Source organism: Limulus polyphemus, unplaced genomic scaffold (genome assembly GCF_000517525.1).
Source record: "Limulus polyphemus unplaced genomic scaffold, Limulus_polyphemus-2.1.2 Scaffold30, whole genome shotgun sequence".
Classification (NCBI taxonomy): Eukaryota; Metazoa; Arthropoda; class Merostomata; order Xiphosura; family Limulidae; genus Limulus; species Limulus polyphemus.
The window spans coordinates 1,191,790-1,207,977 of record NW_013665640.1 but is presented as its reverse complement, the minus strand read 5'-3'; the positions used below and the strand labels follow the sequence as shown (position 1 = coordinate 1,207,977).

General features: G+C 34.0%; 1 protein-coding gene across 2 annotated transcripts in view; it reads right to left on the bottom strand.

Annotated features, from left to right (window-relative positions):
• The window catches only part of LOC106459793 (GTPase-activating Rap/Ran-GAP domain-like protein 3), a 427,929-nt gene that overhangs the window by 347,780 nt on the left and 63,961 nt on the right, over positions 1-16,188 (bottom strand). For both annotated transcript variants that reach the window (XM_022386650.1, XM_022386642.1), the window contains exon 2: positions 10,273-10,529. In XM_022386650.1, coding sequence (XP_022242358.1) covers positions 10,273-10,442 — 170 coding nt within the window. In that variant the 5' untranslated portion in view covers positions 10,443-10,529. The remainder of the gene's footprint in view (positions 1-10,272; positions 10,530-16,188) is intronic.

Sequence of the window (16,188 nt, the reverse complement as noted above, 5' to 3'; positions counted from 1 at the left end):
GAAAAGTCAAGATCCTTCGAGAATCTCATGACGTGTTACCAGCGTCACGTGACTTCCGCTGTCGTAACAATATAGATGCGTTGAAAATGTTTTGTCTATTGTACTCTTGTAATGTATGGTATTGAAATACGCACTCATTTAATTGCCATTTGATCTCTTAAACGTAAGAATTAAGAAATCCAGATAAATGTAGCGTTCGTTTAACACTAAGGTAGCCTTGGTTCTTGTCACGTATCTGACGAATTTGGCTCGGTAACAGGTCTCCGAAATAAGTAACCAAATATTTTCAAAGAATTTGTTTTAGTGCCTTAAACAGTAATGTACAATGGTGTGGAAATACTATAATCTGATTTCTGTGTTTGTATATATAATCTAGTGGTTAGTCATGAAAATGGCAGTGTGTGTTTTATAGCACACCCACATTGGACTATCTGCTGTGTCCACCGCGGGGAATTGAACCCCGGATTTTAGCGTTGCCCATCCGTAGACTTACCGTTGTCCCACCGGAGCACTGAAAGTGACAGTCAGTACCATTATTCGCCTCCAGGAGGCAGACAAAACTATTGTGGCGGCTGATGATGTTGACTGACTACCCTTTCCCTGGCAAGTAGTTCAAGATTAGGTACAGCTATAGTAATTTCTAAGGGGTCTCCGACCAGTTGTTTAGCGCACGTGCCCATAAGATGTTGTTCATGTTTTTAAAGGAATACTTAATGAGTTCGAATGTTTAATAGCACCCGATAATAAAAGTTTTTTAACCGCTTACTTAAATTGTTACTTTTATTCTTTTTTTCCTCTTTTTATTCTTGAAGTTTGAAAAAATGTAACTATAGAAAAAACTGGATTACAGATCCAAATTTAGATGATTGAAATTTTTACGCAAGCAAGTCATTTACGTGAAATAATAATCAAATGTAAGTTTGTTTGTTTGTAATTAAGCACAAAGCTACACAATGGGCTATCTGTGCTCTGCCCACCACGGGTATCGAAACCCGGATTCTAGCCTTGTAAGTCCGCATACATGCCGCTGTACTACTGGGGGCCAAAAGTAAGTCAAGCTTAACCTAATGGTTACGTATCGATTTGTGAATCAGAAGATTTAAGTGTGCCGAACCCGCAATTTGCCACTTTTCACCTTCAGTTTGACTTTCGCGCAAAGCTATACGAGAGATATGTTGATTAGAGCGATCGACTCGCAATCTGAGGGTCGCTGGTTCGAATCCCCATCACACGCCATTTCAGCCGTGGGGGCGTTATAATGTGACGGTCAATCCCACTATTCGTTAGTAAAATAGTAGCCCAAGAGTTGGAGGTGGATGGTGATGACTAGCTGCTTTCCCTCTAGTCTTTCACTGCTAAATTAGGGACGGCTAGCGCAGTGCATTTTCAGCACTGTGGACATTTTATCTAGTTATTCGGCTAAAAGTGGTTTAATAGCTGATAACGGGCTGCTCTCGTTTGTTAGTAGTTTCAAATTATGGATAACTAGAACTGAACTCCACGCCCCACAGTGGCACAGCGGTATGTCTGCGGACTTACAAAACGCTAGAAACCGGGTTTCGATACCTGTGGTGGGTAGAGCATAGATAGCCTATTGTGCAGCTTTGTGCTTAACTTCAAACAAACTGAACTCCAGGGATCTGTGGCTTGAGATTTTTTATACCATGTATCACATTAGGCACAGTTATATTTGTAAATACTAAATATTAATCAAAAGGTACTGCTAAGTATAATCACCAAGCGTCAAAGCAAGTAAAGAACAATATAATAGTTTAAGGAAGGTCACTTACAATTTTCTCAAGTAATGATTAAGTTCAATGTAATCTACTACTGAAAACCAAAGCAATGTAAATTAAACAATTACAGTACGAATGTAAGCTTGTAAGTGAAATATCTGAGTTTGTTGCATGGAGTTTTGTCCATAAATATGCCAGTGTTACATGAAGGCTTACAGTTATTGTTTATATTTCGATGTTTGTTTTGTAATTAAGCACAAAGCTACACAATGGACTATTTGTGCTCTGCCCACCACGGGTATCGAAACCCGGATTCTAGTGTTGAAAGTCCGCAGACATACCGCTGTGCCATTGGGGGGCGCTTATATTTCGAAGAGACTTTAAAATGTAAATTGAACAGCATTCAAAATAATTATATACATTGTTATGAGTACAGCTAGTAAGCAAGTAAACTCGCGAATTATGTGAGGCAATGGGAAAACTTTACCCATTTTATAATGCTGGGTGAATGAGGGCCCAATCGTAGCTATTTTAGGCTAGGTTTCAAAGCTTGTTGACGAGTTATGGTTACTGTGCATTGGATGTAAATTATCTGCACTCCTAAATGTTCATGAACATCTTAAATAAACACGTTAACTGTTTTAGAGCAAAATGATAATCTCAGCCCAAAGCACATATAACCCGTGCTTAGTTTCAAAGTAAAAACATAAATTAAATTTGTTGGTCTGACCTACATAGACCTAAAATGTTAACTCTATATAGCAACTCATATATTTCTAGCTGAGTAGTATGTAAACGAGTACTGAAGTCTCATGAGTGATATTTTAATAATAATATCTCTAGAGCCAAGTCTGCAGTAAAGAAAGCTTAATATTGAATATTTATACAGTTTCATATATACGAAATGTTTGTATAAAAGCGTTTATGTCTATTTAGGGCTTGGCATGACCTGATGATTAGGGAACTCGAATATCAATCTGTGGTCCGCAGGTTCGAATTCCGTCATCAAACATGCTTGCCCTTTCAGCCGCGCAGGCATTATGATGTAACGGACAATCCAACTTTCTCGATGGTAAGTAGCCCAGGAATTTATGGTGGGTGATGTTGACTAGTTACATTCTCCTTAGTCTATTACTTCTAAATTAGGAACGCAGACAAACCTCGAGTAGCTTTGCGCAAAATTCAACAAACTACTTATATACATTTACTCGAGAGGAATGTTATTGCCTATTAAGAGCCCTCTAAAGTTACGACATTGTTAACTAAAAGATGGTCTTGCTCATTCTAACAAGGGTTAAGTTACTGTTAACTAAAGCCTTATAGTAAGTAATTATATACATACACGGAACCTTTGCACAAAGAACTTTCAACATTTTGTATGTTAAGCTTCTAATATGTGTCATTTCTGAGACAATATATATAACCTGAAAGTTTGTTATGGCTTACCAATATAATACGTTTTTATAATAATTCTGAGAAACGTGTTACACTAAAACATTTTATTTGCTTATCTTTTACGCTTTATGCCGAAAACATTTTATAAAGATTCGCACTGATTTTTTTATACTATAGTAAACAGGGTAGCTATAGAGCAATGCCGACGTTTGATAATAGCAGCCATGTTATACAACCAACGTCACCCAGGACTTTCAAAAACTTTTCAACTTGAGTTATGCTTTGGATATATTTGCTTTCTATAGAGACGTTGCGGTTGTTACTCTTTGATACATGATATGATAGAACTTCTAAAGTAAACTCGTTAGCGTATGGTCTGATTATTGATAGCTATACATATCATATGAAGTGATAATGAATAAGCATATAATACATTTTGTATATGATGATTTGCACTCCTACCTGATAATTGCGAGCTTTATTTTTCCGTTACTTGGGGGATAAAAACTATATTGTGTTGTAGTGTTATAAATCGTGTTAAATTTCCTCCAGTCTGATCATCAGATCATCCAGCTTCTTTCACATTCTGCTTTTAATAGGCTAATGAAATAGCTTTTGTGTGTAAGTGTATAGTGCATGTATGCAAAACTTCCACCTTATATAAAAACAGCACACTTTCGGGCCATGTTCTATTTCTGCGGATGAATTACTTTTTAAGCTCTTTCCTTCATTAGTGGTAAAAGTTAGTATGAAAACTTGGCGCGATTGTGGCATATAATTGTATTTACTTGGTTCGTAAATTTAATTTTGCTAAGATATATTTATCGACCACGTTTGAAACGTGTATCTGTGAGAATGGCGAGCATCGTACGTGATGCACTTATTTCGTTCAACATAATTAGGTAACAGTAACAATGTAAAGTAAATATATTAAATTCAAACCTTGAGAGAAATGACTAAGAAATTGTGTTGCATTTTATATGCGAAACAATTTAAAAATTGAAACCTTACTCTTAACACTATAAAAGAAACAAAATATAAAAAAAACTTTAATAGGATAGATCTAAAGGCAGAATGATTCTTCCTAATCACCAACGAAGAGTAGGGTTAGGGTGTGACTATCATCGTGTAATATCTTCTTTAACGTAACGATTCAGCCTCCTCTATTAATAATCTCTGACTGCAGAAGGAAGCAATGCAGCAGTACTACATTGAAGATCACCCTCTGGCTAATGATCTGATCTGTTTAAAAACAAAGGGTGAGCAGAGTTGTAATTCTCCAACACCCTATATGAGAAAGTACTGAATCGTGACCACTGCACTTCAGTTCTGGCTCAAATCACATAAAGCCACTTTTGTAATTGATCAGTGAAACAACCACTTTTCATATAGTAATGTCACATAAATAACTGTATAAATATGTCTTTATCCAAGAATCTGTAAATACCACTGGTTCAGTTCAAAAGCTATTATGTTTAGATGAATTATGTACAATACAAAAAGAAGCGGTTTACACGAAGAGCTACTATAACAATGTTTCATTGGCGCAACATTCTTCGAAAAGAGTATTCCATGCAACTACTTATCTCAGTGCATATTTGTTCAGTATTTAATCTGACCTGTGCTGTATAATTCAGATTTATGTAGATCGTTTAGATACCCAAATAAAGCATGCGTCAACGATACTCGCACGAACAAGCAACAACGTTCTCATATGGAATGTTCTAGACACATGAAACATAAGAAATATATATATATATCAGAATACAACGTGTAGTACAAGCTCAAAACGGTTCATATAATATTTTTATCATTTGTCCATAAAACTTGTTTATGTTATGAAATTTTGCGTTTTGCGGTTTTTTATGGGCGTTTTTGCGTTTTTTATCACTACTTCGCCCCCTGTTGATTGACCTTCACCAAATTTGGCATGAAGGTTTGTTGGGTCCATGCGAAGATACATGCAAGTTTGCGGTTTCACATTTTGTGTTTTGCAGTTTTGATGTGTATTTTTGCGGTTTTTTTATTTACATCTACATATAAGGGCCAGGCTTTATTAAGTGTCCAATTTGATGTCGCCAGTGTTCTGGGGCAAATTTCTCCGAGTACGTACCCTGCTTTTAAAACAATAAAAAAAGACATATAATGAAGAAGTTTCCAAAATTAAAGCAGTAAAACTTATAATTCACTGTCATAAATAATGTTCTCAAATTAAAGAGGTAATACATATAATCCATTGTCAAAGTAAGTTTCACAAATTAGTGCGGATAAACTTATAATTCATTGGCATGAGTTAGTTTCCGAAATCAAAGCTTTAAAACATATAATTTAAAAGAGGTTTCATCAATCTTTCATAGTAGCTCTGGAAAGCTTTCAATTAAGTTTTCATTGATTTTATACATTTTTTTCACATATTGTATATATATCCTTCGTATGGTAGGAGCTAATCCTATTTCGTTTTGATAAATGTACCAGTTTCCCTTTTCAAGGCTAATCGATAACAATCTTCAGAGAGCAAGCACGTTGTAACAGTGACTATTGCTTGGTAGCCTACTGTCTGAACAAAGTAACTTTGAAAGCAAGTAAATTTAATTATCGAGGATATGAAAGCCAGCTGAAGTCCATAGAAGTAAAATCAGGAATTCCTTTTTGAATAATTAATCTAACTTCTCCAAAGGAATGGTTTAGGTGTGAGTTATCACCATTTTAATTTTATTTTTCTGACATTTTTTCTAGATAACACACAGAGGCCTAATAAGCCAGCACAGTACTCAGCTTATTTGAGATTCCAATTTTTTTTTTTCAATTTTGTGATGATATTACTTTCGTCAAAAATCATATTATTGGAATAAATTAATTGTAGAATAATTCGTGAGAAAGTTAAATCGTTTTGAATCATTATAAAGAAATACAAATCTTTGAAACATAATTGCTGTTAAATGACAATTTTGTTTATCATTTATGAACATTTTATTTGTAAAATTATGCTCTAAGTAATGCGCATTATTGTATACAGTGTGATTACAGAGAGTACTTGGAAACTTGTAGAACGAACAATGTAAAATGTGTGCAAAGCTTTCGCTCACATGCATAATAATCACTGTTATATATTCCATAATTTCTAGAAATGGCGCTAGGAAGAACCACTATAGTAACTGTTTGTCGTTGCCTGTAATTTTGTATTACTGCATCCATCCTGATAATAGCAATAGTATTGGATATTGCAGCACGTAACATCTGTCCGGGAACTGGCCAAGCCTCTGTCACAATGGCATTTTTCATTTGAGGAATGGTTTCTAGGTTTTGGTATCTTCAGAAAACAGTGAACAGAGGTGAGGTTAGAGAAGCTTGGTGGACAAATATGATGTTAGTGGTTGCTGTGAACATTTTAACTAATCTGCTAGTAACAAGAGCTGTACATAATCAACATACTATGGTGGTCCTACAGTGGTATACCCGAAATGCTGCTTCAGTTGTAGCTTATCTCATATTACAGCTCCACTAATAATCTATTGTTTTGTGCTTTCCAGGGATAGTGACAGAATAATGGTTGTTTCTAGTCCCTGTGCTTATATTTCGGCTTAATTTGCTTGTGCGGCGTGTCTAATATGGACCTAGAATCCTTATGTTGGTACGCAAGTTATTTTGTACAATGCTCTAAAGACTTCCATGTATTTTATTCCGAGTAACATGAACTAATTTCCACCTTAATACTACCCTTACCTACTATTGTGTTCGACCACTTGTAACCAGACTCGGTATGATAAGATATTGGAAAACATCACTTTTGGTTGTACTGATGCGTATGGTCTACAATTGATTAATAGACATTAGTAAAGGTTTACGATGAGAAATGTAACGTTCATGTAAATTCAAAAGATACTCAACCAATTTAAATTAGATAAATTTACTAGCTAAGGAATTTGACTGAAATCACTGTTATCGTCTTCGAATCAATTTCGGACAACATGAGCATGATGATAAATTATTGTAATATCGTATTAGAAGAGAACTTGCCCATCACTATGGAAATGGATCATTGTGGGGTAAACATAGTCGACAGCACAGTTCAGATAGACCCTGAATATCATTCTCTTTTCTAAATAGACCCAGTATCCTGCCAAAAAACATACATCATCCCATTAATTAACACTCTCGGAACAATACAGTTTTTCTCGCACATTCTCAGTCTGCCATTATTAAAAAAAAAGATGAAACACGATCATCAGACTACAGCACATAGTCCCTCTTTTTCTTTGACACAGTTTATACTCTAGGCATCACTGAGATGATGCTTTGATGTTTTACACCCGAGGTAATCAATAATTTTTCGATTTTAATTCTTCTTCTTCTTTCACATGGCAGGTTTTGCTATGTCCTTCTCACGGCATGGTTAGAATAGCCAAAATATAACTACTTCTAAGGAGTACCCCAGTGGCACAGCGGTATGTCTGTGGAGTTACACTACTAGAAACCGAGTTTCGATACCTGTGGTGGGCAGAACACATATAGCCCATTGTGTAGCTTTGTGCTTAATTACAATCAAACAGACTCCTAAGGAAATCGATAATTTCAGAATAGATTTTTTGTGTCGTAGACTTCCTATCTTTTAATAAATGCTCTTTTATTTCGATATGTTTAAAGTGACATAGATCTGAATTAATTCTTATTGTTGAACGTGACTGCATTTTTTAAACAACAATATTCAAGTGTTATACGCCACGACACCAAAAAAGATTAAATTTATTATAATGAATGAATGGAGCCAGTGAATGTGCAGAACAGTAATCAAAATGGAAAAAAAAAATTCCAGTAACAAATTTTAATACTTGATAAGAAGATGTTATTTATGTTTTATTTCTAACGAATAACAAAAGCTTTTGGGAACTTTTGCTGTTCAGTGTAAATATGATTAAAATAACCGATTGTCAGGAAAAATTAAAAGCCTGAATATCTAAGATAGTTCAGTACATGCTACTAGTCTGAAAAGCTTACTGACGTTTTTAAGTGGTACTTTATATGAAGTTAATATTTTTATGATCAGTATTTTTATAACTGAAGATCACAAGCAGAGTTTTTGAAACGTAAAATACATAAATGTATAGTAAACGATCACTGGGATGGCTAAGTTATATAAAACCATTTAAGGAACGGATTTTTAATTTCCTTGTATTAAAAATAATTGTAAAATATGTTATCCCATTAAAAATATTAGTAAGGGCATTTCACTTGTTTCAATTCAAATCACTTAACCTGCAAATGAACTGGGAGATTTTCAATTGAAAATTAAAAGATGGTGTCGCCCTCTTTCGAACAATTATGACAGTTATTGAGACTTAACGTGAGGCAGCTTTAAATTCAAAATAAGTAACTATAAACGAAGAGGTTATAAATAAATCCCATAGAAATCATGACAAGTTTAATCTAATATGTAAAGCTGTTTTCGTTTAGGCTGAAACAAGCAATAAGTATCTAGAGAATACAGAAGTCTAGATTATTGTGAGTCATATTTACACATAAGTAAAAATGCAAGTCATTAAATTAGCCTTCCGGCAAAGGTAAGATTCTTGAAGATTTATCTTTTAACAGCGTTATGTATAGAAGACAATCAAAGGGTTGAATAAAAGAAAAAAAGCAAAGTTCAGGTACTTGGAATGTCTTAGCTGTTTTAATCAAATGCCATTGACTACAACTTACGCTCTAATTGTAAAGAAACAAATTGTTAACTTGATAATGCAATTAGGTATATTTAGAATCGTGTCTCGGAATTAACGTATCGCCATCTGTTGATGAAAGTACATAACTTTTCAACACAATAACTTCATTTTTGATATAGATTCTACCATATTATGAAAAACATAACAAGTTTTGTAATAAGATTATATAATTATGAATCATATTCAAATAAGTTTATTTATTCAATTTTTCTTTACAGAATTTGTTTACTTTGACCAAAGTCAAGTTAAAATATTTGTCTGCCCGTGGAGCAGGTTCTACTATTTATTTAGAAAAAAGAAAAGGCTTTTGGCAAAGGCATAGGATTATACTCGAATTCTTCCTATTGCTGTTATACAACTACTGTTTGTAGTTATATACACACATTATAAGTACTGATAATTTTATCGTATCACAAACTTAACACTTATAATAAAGCTATTTTGCTAAATTCTACCCCTTTTAAGGAAGTTTTATTGTATACCCCTAGTATTGAAAATATCACATTTCTTCCCCTTTTATTTTTTTAACCGGCGATACTGGTTAGATATGACTTATATTTTGTTCTGGATTTTCAGATTTAAGAAAACAAAACGGCTAAAATAACTTCAATTTTTCAGTAATCCTGAATAAATATAGCAGATTGAGATTTCTTTTCACACTGAAATTGCATTATTCTTATCGTATCCTTGCTGTTAATATATTTTTTCGGCAGCAACACTAATAATACCTCGCATGGTTTGGCCAGTTAGATGGCTTAGGCTTAGGTTGGGCCTATAACGTACGAGAAGCTAATGAAGAGTCAATTTATAGGCACTTATAAGTTATAAAATTATCTCGAAATTTTGTATGGAAAATTTCTAAGCACTTAACCAAAAGTATTTAATACATACAACTAAAATCATAGAGGGATTATTATTACTTTGACATTGCACTTATTTTCCTTAATTTAAACTGACGCTGCTTATTATTACACAGATCTTATTAGACGAAGAAAACATAATTTATATACATTGCTTATCTTTTGGTTGTCGCAACACTAGCATTTCTTTTTATTTAAGTATCATCACACTTTCAGAATGAATGCCAACGGTATAAAAATGTTCAGTGACAAATAAAAATGTACAATCAGATGCAATCAAATTCGGAATTTGATATTTGTATATTATGTTTATATTTCGCTTAAATCCCAACTCCAATGACAAATCTGAAATTAAACAACACATCCTGGTAACCACCACCACCACCAACGCCCTTGTTAAACAATCTCCACCCTCCAAATGGAGCATTTAATTTCGACCACACTACTATAAAGACTAAAGACGTTTTGGTTTCCAATATACGATTCCTGATAATTTGAAAACACAAAATTCAAGAAAATTAATTACACGTTCACATGCAGCAAAAACATACACAATTTACATACCTGCGCAGTTGGAATAGGTCATATTCTTCTTCATCAGAATCTAAATTGAAAGAAATGGGCCATGTTGTTTGAAGAAGAGCATCACGAATCAATGACGTCCAACCTTCTGTAAAGTCGTAATTATTGTCCGATCGTGTCAAGTGTCGACGACGAACTTGGTGTAGGTTCATTGTTTTTGTAATCTCGTGTTCTTTTCTCTTAACTTGCGTTTTTGTCACAGAAATTAAGTACGGAACTTACTCCAGCATCAGCGCATTCTGAAATAAACCAAAAATATAACAGGAGATGGATCGATGCTTTCAAAAAGATTGACTTTAAAAATAAAATAGAATTCGGGGACTATCATCCTGTCAATAAACTTCTAATATAGTTGTATCTGGTGTAATGATTCTAAATAACTTAAATTTTGGAAGATAAATAAACTAACATTTTAAAAGATATATTCTTGACCCACAGCTGCTGCTCTGGGTTAACTTGTTCTTAAAATACATGCGTATAGCACCTAGAGGGTCTGGGGTGAAGGATGGTGTCACAGCAACAGTCGGGTTTTCCGTTATTATAATACTAAAATCATAGAAAGATATGGGAGCATTTTGAGCGATAGAATTATAAATCAGTTTTGTTCACATTATTAGTAGTAGGCTATGTCAGTCAATTTATTATCATCTTGTGCACGAGTGTACCCATCAAAGCAACGAAAACAGTGTTCTTTCAAGACATTTGAACATCATTTTATTTTTACGGACATTTAAAAGGTTAACTAAATATTTTATCACAGAAACTGTTAATGTAAATTTCAATTTTACTACGCATTGTATTAACCTACTAAATTAAGCATATATTATCGTTCAATTGACTCCCTGTATTGATTCACTTGTTATAATCTCGCTACCATATCCATTTTTGACATGAAGTATAAACTAATATATTTTCAATTCTTCCTAGATGATTTTTTTTGAATTCTAGTACGTAAGCATATTATTAGTTAAGTAAAATATGCATATCTATTATATTAAGTTATACATTTATATCTATAACAACAACTTTGAATATGCAAAACTGCGGTATTGCATTCCCGCTTGTGTTAGCGACGCGCTAGAACGTGAGAGTTACAGTGGTAGTTGGTTAGTTTCCATTTTCAGTAGATGTCATTATAGGCCTTACCCTAGACAGGGTATTGATTCAAATACATTTTCTTACCCAATATTTTAAACCAACCGTGGTTAAAATATCGGTGGATACAATATATTTTCCCACCCCCTAATCAAAATATTGACCCACCTTGGTGAAGAAGCCTTAGCCTTAATCTATGTTTCCTTTCGGACAAACTTATTTACTATTGGGTAATATTATAATTTCCAAGACAGAGCAGTTTAACGTATACTATGATCAGAGCAAATCTTAGTGTGTAAACCTCGATACTCGCAAAGTATGACTCCTGAATTTTGACTCTGCCTGACTTAAAACAAGAAAAGATACTGTACAAAAAAGTTTTACAGTACAGAAAAGCACTCTTTTTTTTTTAACATAATACCAAATACGTAGACGTTTCAGATGGCGCTAGAAGCGCTCACTGGACAATAAACAATTGCAGCTCGGATGAGAATCAATATTCAAATATGACATGGCTAACTCTTCCATAGTGCTTTGTAAACCGCGTCACCGGTGAATCCCTTTAAAAAAAAGGAAGATAAATACTTTGATGCTTTGCATGACTGATATGACCAGAAGATATATCAGAACAAGCTCAGAGGAGTACTCCAGCAACATCAATCATGGGAAGGCCTAGAAATACCAGCGGGCAGAGCGGTATGTTATATTACTATGATGGCAAGCACAAGAATATGAACAAAAGTTGGTAATTTGGTAGAAGTTTAAATGAAATTCCTGAGGTGCAAGAAGATTGAAGAATTTTTTCTCATTCTTAAAAACGAATTAACAACAAACAATGGAAAAATATTAACTGGATACAACCGCGGAAAAAAGATGTATAGAAACACATTTCAAAACAAAACAAAAAAGTTTGTTTTTGAAATTCGCGCAAAGCTACACGAGGGCTATCTGCGCTAGCCGTCCCTAATTTAGTAGTGTAGCACTAGAGGGAAGGCAGCTAGTCATCACCACCCACCGCCAACTCTTGGGCTACTCTTTTACCAACGAATAGCAGGATTGACCGTCACATTATAACGTCCCCACGGCTGAAAGAGCGAGCATGTTTGGTGGGACAGGGATTCGAACCTACGACCCTCAGATTGCGAGTCGAGCACCCTAACCACCTAGCCAAAGGAACAAGTAATAAGATAGATTGCATCTTATCGAGAGAATTAAAAGAATATCATGTTTCCTAAGAATTAGGAGTATCAACTTTAGTGGAAATCTGGCTTTAAGCTATTGCAATTAACTAATTTTTTAAAATAACCTGAAGACAAAAGTGGACAAACGTTCTTAAAATAACATAGACAAACGATGTTAACAGGGAGTGTCCAGAGGATTTATTAAAATGAATTATAGGAATAGAAGTATGGTTTGTTTGTTTGTAATTAAGCACAAATCTACACAACAGGTTATCTGTGGTCTGCCCACCACGGGTATCGAAACCCGGATTCTAGCGTTGTAAGTCAACATACACACTGCTGTGCCACTGGGGGGGGGGCTAGAAGTATGGAATAGAAGAGCTATTTTCAAAAGCAAGGTTTTTTTGTTGCAATTATAGTTTCTTGAGGAGGGAAACAGGCATAAAACAATCAATCATTGAGGAGGGAAACGGGCATAAAACAAGCAATAATAGAGACGTATTTAAGATTTCATAAATTTATATAATGGATGATGAGTTATAATAAATAAGAAGATCGCTAATTCTATGTAAGTAAAAGCTTCCATTCCTAATTTGGAATATGAGTTCATTGATATTATGACCCCACGTTAACTTATTATCATTAAATAATGCCTACAAATTGAGCAGAACAAGAAAATTAGTTTTTTGGTTGTACTATTGAAAAAGCCCTGTTATTTTACACCCCATCTATACAGTAACACGCGTCGTTATGATGTATCTCAGACGCCATGCTCCTCTAAAGTTATGCTGTCAAAGCTGTCTAAGACAGCAACTATATTGGATTAGGGAATATGTTCCAAACAACGTTGATATCGTGTATTTTGTTTGTAAGCAGAAGTGATGAGAAAGCAATTTAATTTAGAAAAAAAAGTATATAGAGAAGAAGACTTAAAACAAATAGTACCAGAAAAAGTTTTATTAACTCGAATCTTAGTAGGGAACACGTGAAATCTAACGTATAGACGAATAAGGGAGAAGTGCACCTAGATAACATAAGGAAGTTAATCCATTATAACAGTCAGATGGGAAAAGAAATTAACACTTAACAAAATATCGACTGTGTTGTTGTTTTCTTAGTGCAAAGCTACACAATGGACTATTTGCACTCTGTCCATCACGAGAAATCTAACCCCGGATTTTAGCGTTGTAAGACCGTACGCTTACCACTTACCCACCGGGGGAGGAGGTTATTTTGACACTATTGTGGTTATGCTTAAATCCCTGAAATATTTTCTTACTTAAGAATACAAGTGGTTTCTTATTTGTTAACTTATGTGAGTTTAGCAGTAAAAATTATTGTTTTCTAAACAGTACAGCAGACGAAATTTTATTTTATTATTTTCAAAAATTCCCTAATCAATTTCAAAGACTAATAGTACGATGACTATCTGGATTACCAAGATGTGAGCTTTTCTTGGGAATAACCATAATAACGGTTGTCTTCAGATTATAGATTTATCAATGAGATAACGTTAGCAAAACAGATCAATGTTTTAGAAGAAAATTAAAACAATGTTTTTAGACTATATTTTTAATACTCACTTCACTGGGGACAGAGTCAAGTAAGAGCGATATCAGGTGTACTCACTTCACTGGGGACAGAGTCAAGTAAGAGCGATATCAGGTGTACTCACTTCACTGGGGACAGAGTCAAGTAAGAGCGATATCAGGTGTACTCACTTCACTGGGGACAGAGACAAGTAAGAGCGATATCAGGTGTACTCACTTCACTGGGGACAGAGTTAAGTAAGAGCGATATCAGGTGTAGTTGAATTACGATTCATTATCATACCTGAAAACTCTGAATTTCACAAGGACAGTCTCAAAATTAATTTACTTTGTCGAATTTCGGGGGTCATATACATGACCCCAAGCCTAGTTACTTGACCCTGACCATGCAAGGAGCACTATACTCCTGCATATGTGTTTTCTTGTGCCAAATATATTATTATTATTGCCATTTTAATTTTATTGTTATTAATTTCTCATTGCCAACGTTCTCATTCTTTAGTACATTCTATGCAAGACCGTCCATCCAATAGGAAATTACAAAATAAATGTGAATCTCTCATTGGTTGTTCGTCCGTTTGACTGTGGGAACAAATAACCTTAATACAGATGGAAAACATTTTTATGCCATTAAACCATTCTTTAATTGATTAGCTTTATTCCCGAGATGTTTTAACCTTGGATGTTACTTACAAGCCATTAACCTTTGTTTTTTTAATTACTGGATCTTTAAAGTTGCTTTATGCTTAACGGCCTAAGCCTATCACAAAATGAGCTATGTACCAGTAAGATTTCGTGTACAAAAATATATTCCACTTTCGGCAACATTAAACAAACATTGAAAACATTTAAGTACTTGCGAAACTTCAATTTCTCATTCTTAAGGTTAAAACTTTAATACCACATTGATTATTGAACTGAAATTGAAATATATTCTCATTTCGTTTCTTAAAACAACAACAACAACAACAAAAACAATCCTATCTGAAGCAAGACTATCATTCGCAAAGTGAGTCCTCCAACTCAAAAACTATTACAATGTACCTAGACATATCTCTAGGTACCATTAACACAAAAATAAATAAAATTTTGAAATTGTCGAAGGATCACAAGCAATAAGTTCACAAGCTTGTAGGCACACTTCAACACCAATGAATACGGCCATAAGAATCATGTTAACATAAATTGGAATCGCATCACATAAGTGTCATTTCCTTGATGCAGAAAACGTGCCATAATTATTATGAAAGATGTAAAAGAAAAACATTATATTTAAAATAAGCTATAAAATAAACAGTTAAGGTACGAAAAGCCAAATGACTCATTTCCAAAATCATTTTTATGAAGCAATTAAGAACTATTATATTTAACCTTTATGAACATTTCGTGTATTACTCAATATCCTTCAATTCTCACATTTTTCGGAATATGATTCCTCAGAGTATGTTCTCAGACTATACTAAAAGCTTAGTTAATTCGGTTCGGAATTAAACTCGTGGAGTACAAGGCTAATATATACATGAGCAATGACAACTACTTTAGCGACCTCTAAAGAGTAATTTGGTCTTTTAATAATAGTTCTTTGTTTAATAATTGAGTAAAGATTTATAAATCCAGCATAGTTTTCGTCTTCTGCTCATTTCATTCTTCAAAGCTATTATTTAGTTTAAATATTATTTTGAATATCACAAACACCTGGCGGGCTATACAAACTCACAGAAACAAGAACCGTCATTAAACGTCTGTTTGTTCAGTCCCTTTTGATCATTAATAATGTCTTATATCTTAAATCGATCATGTATTCATAGGGAAAAATGAATAATAATGCATGGAAGACTATAAAAATAAACTAATATAAAACGCAAAAACAATAAGAAAAATACAGCAGAAAATATGTTACCTAGTATTGGCGGGGGTCATTAAAAAAATCGTATTTAAGTCCCGGTCTGTTATTCAGATGACTAAACTATTACATATTATACCTAGAACAGAATATAAATCCAGCATATTAGCATTAAAATTGAAATACTGATATCTTCATGGAGAGATAAGCAAGTGACCTTGAGAAGAGT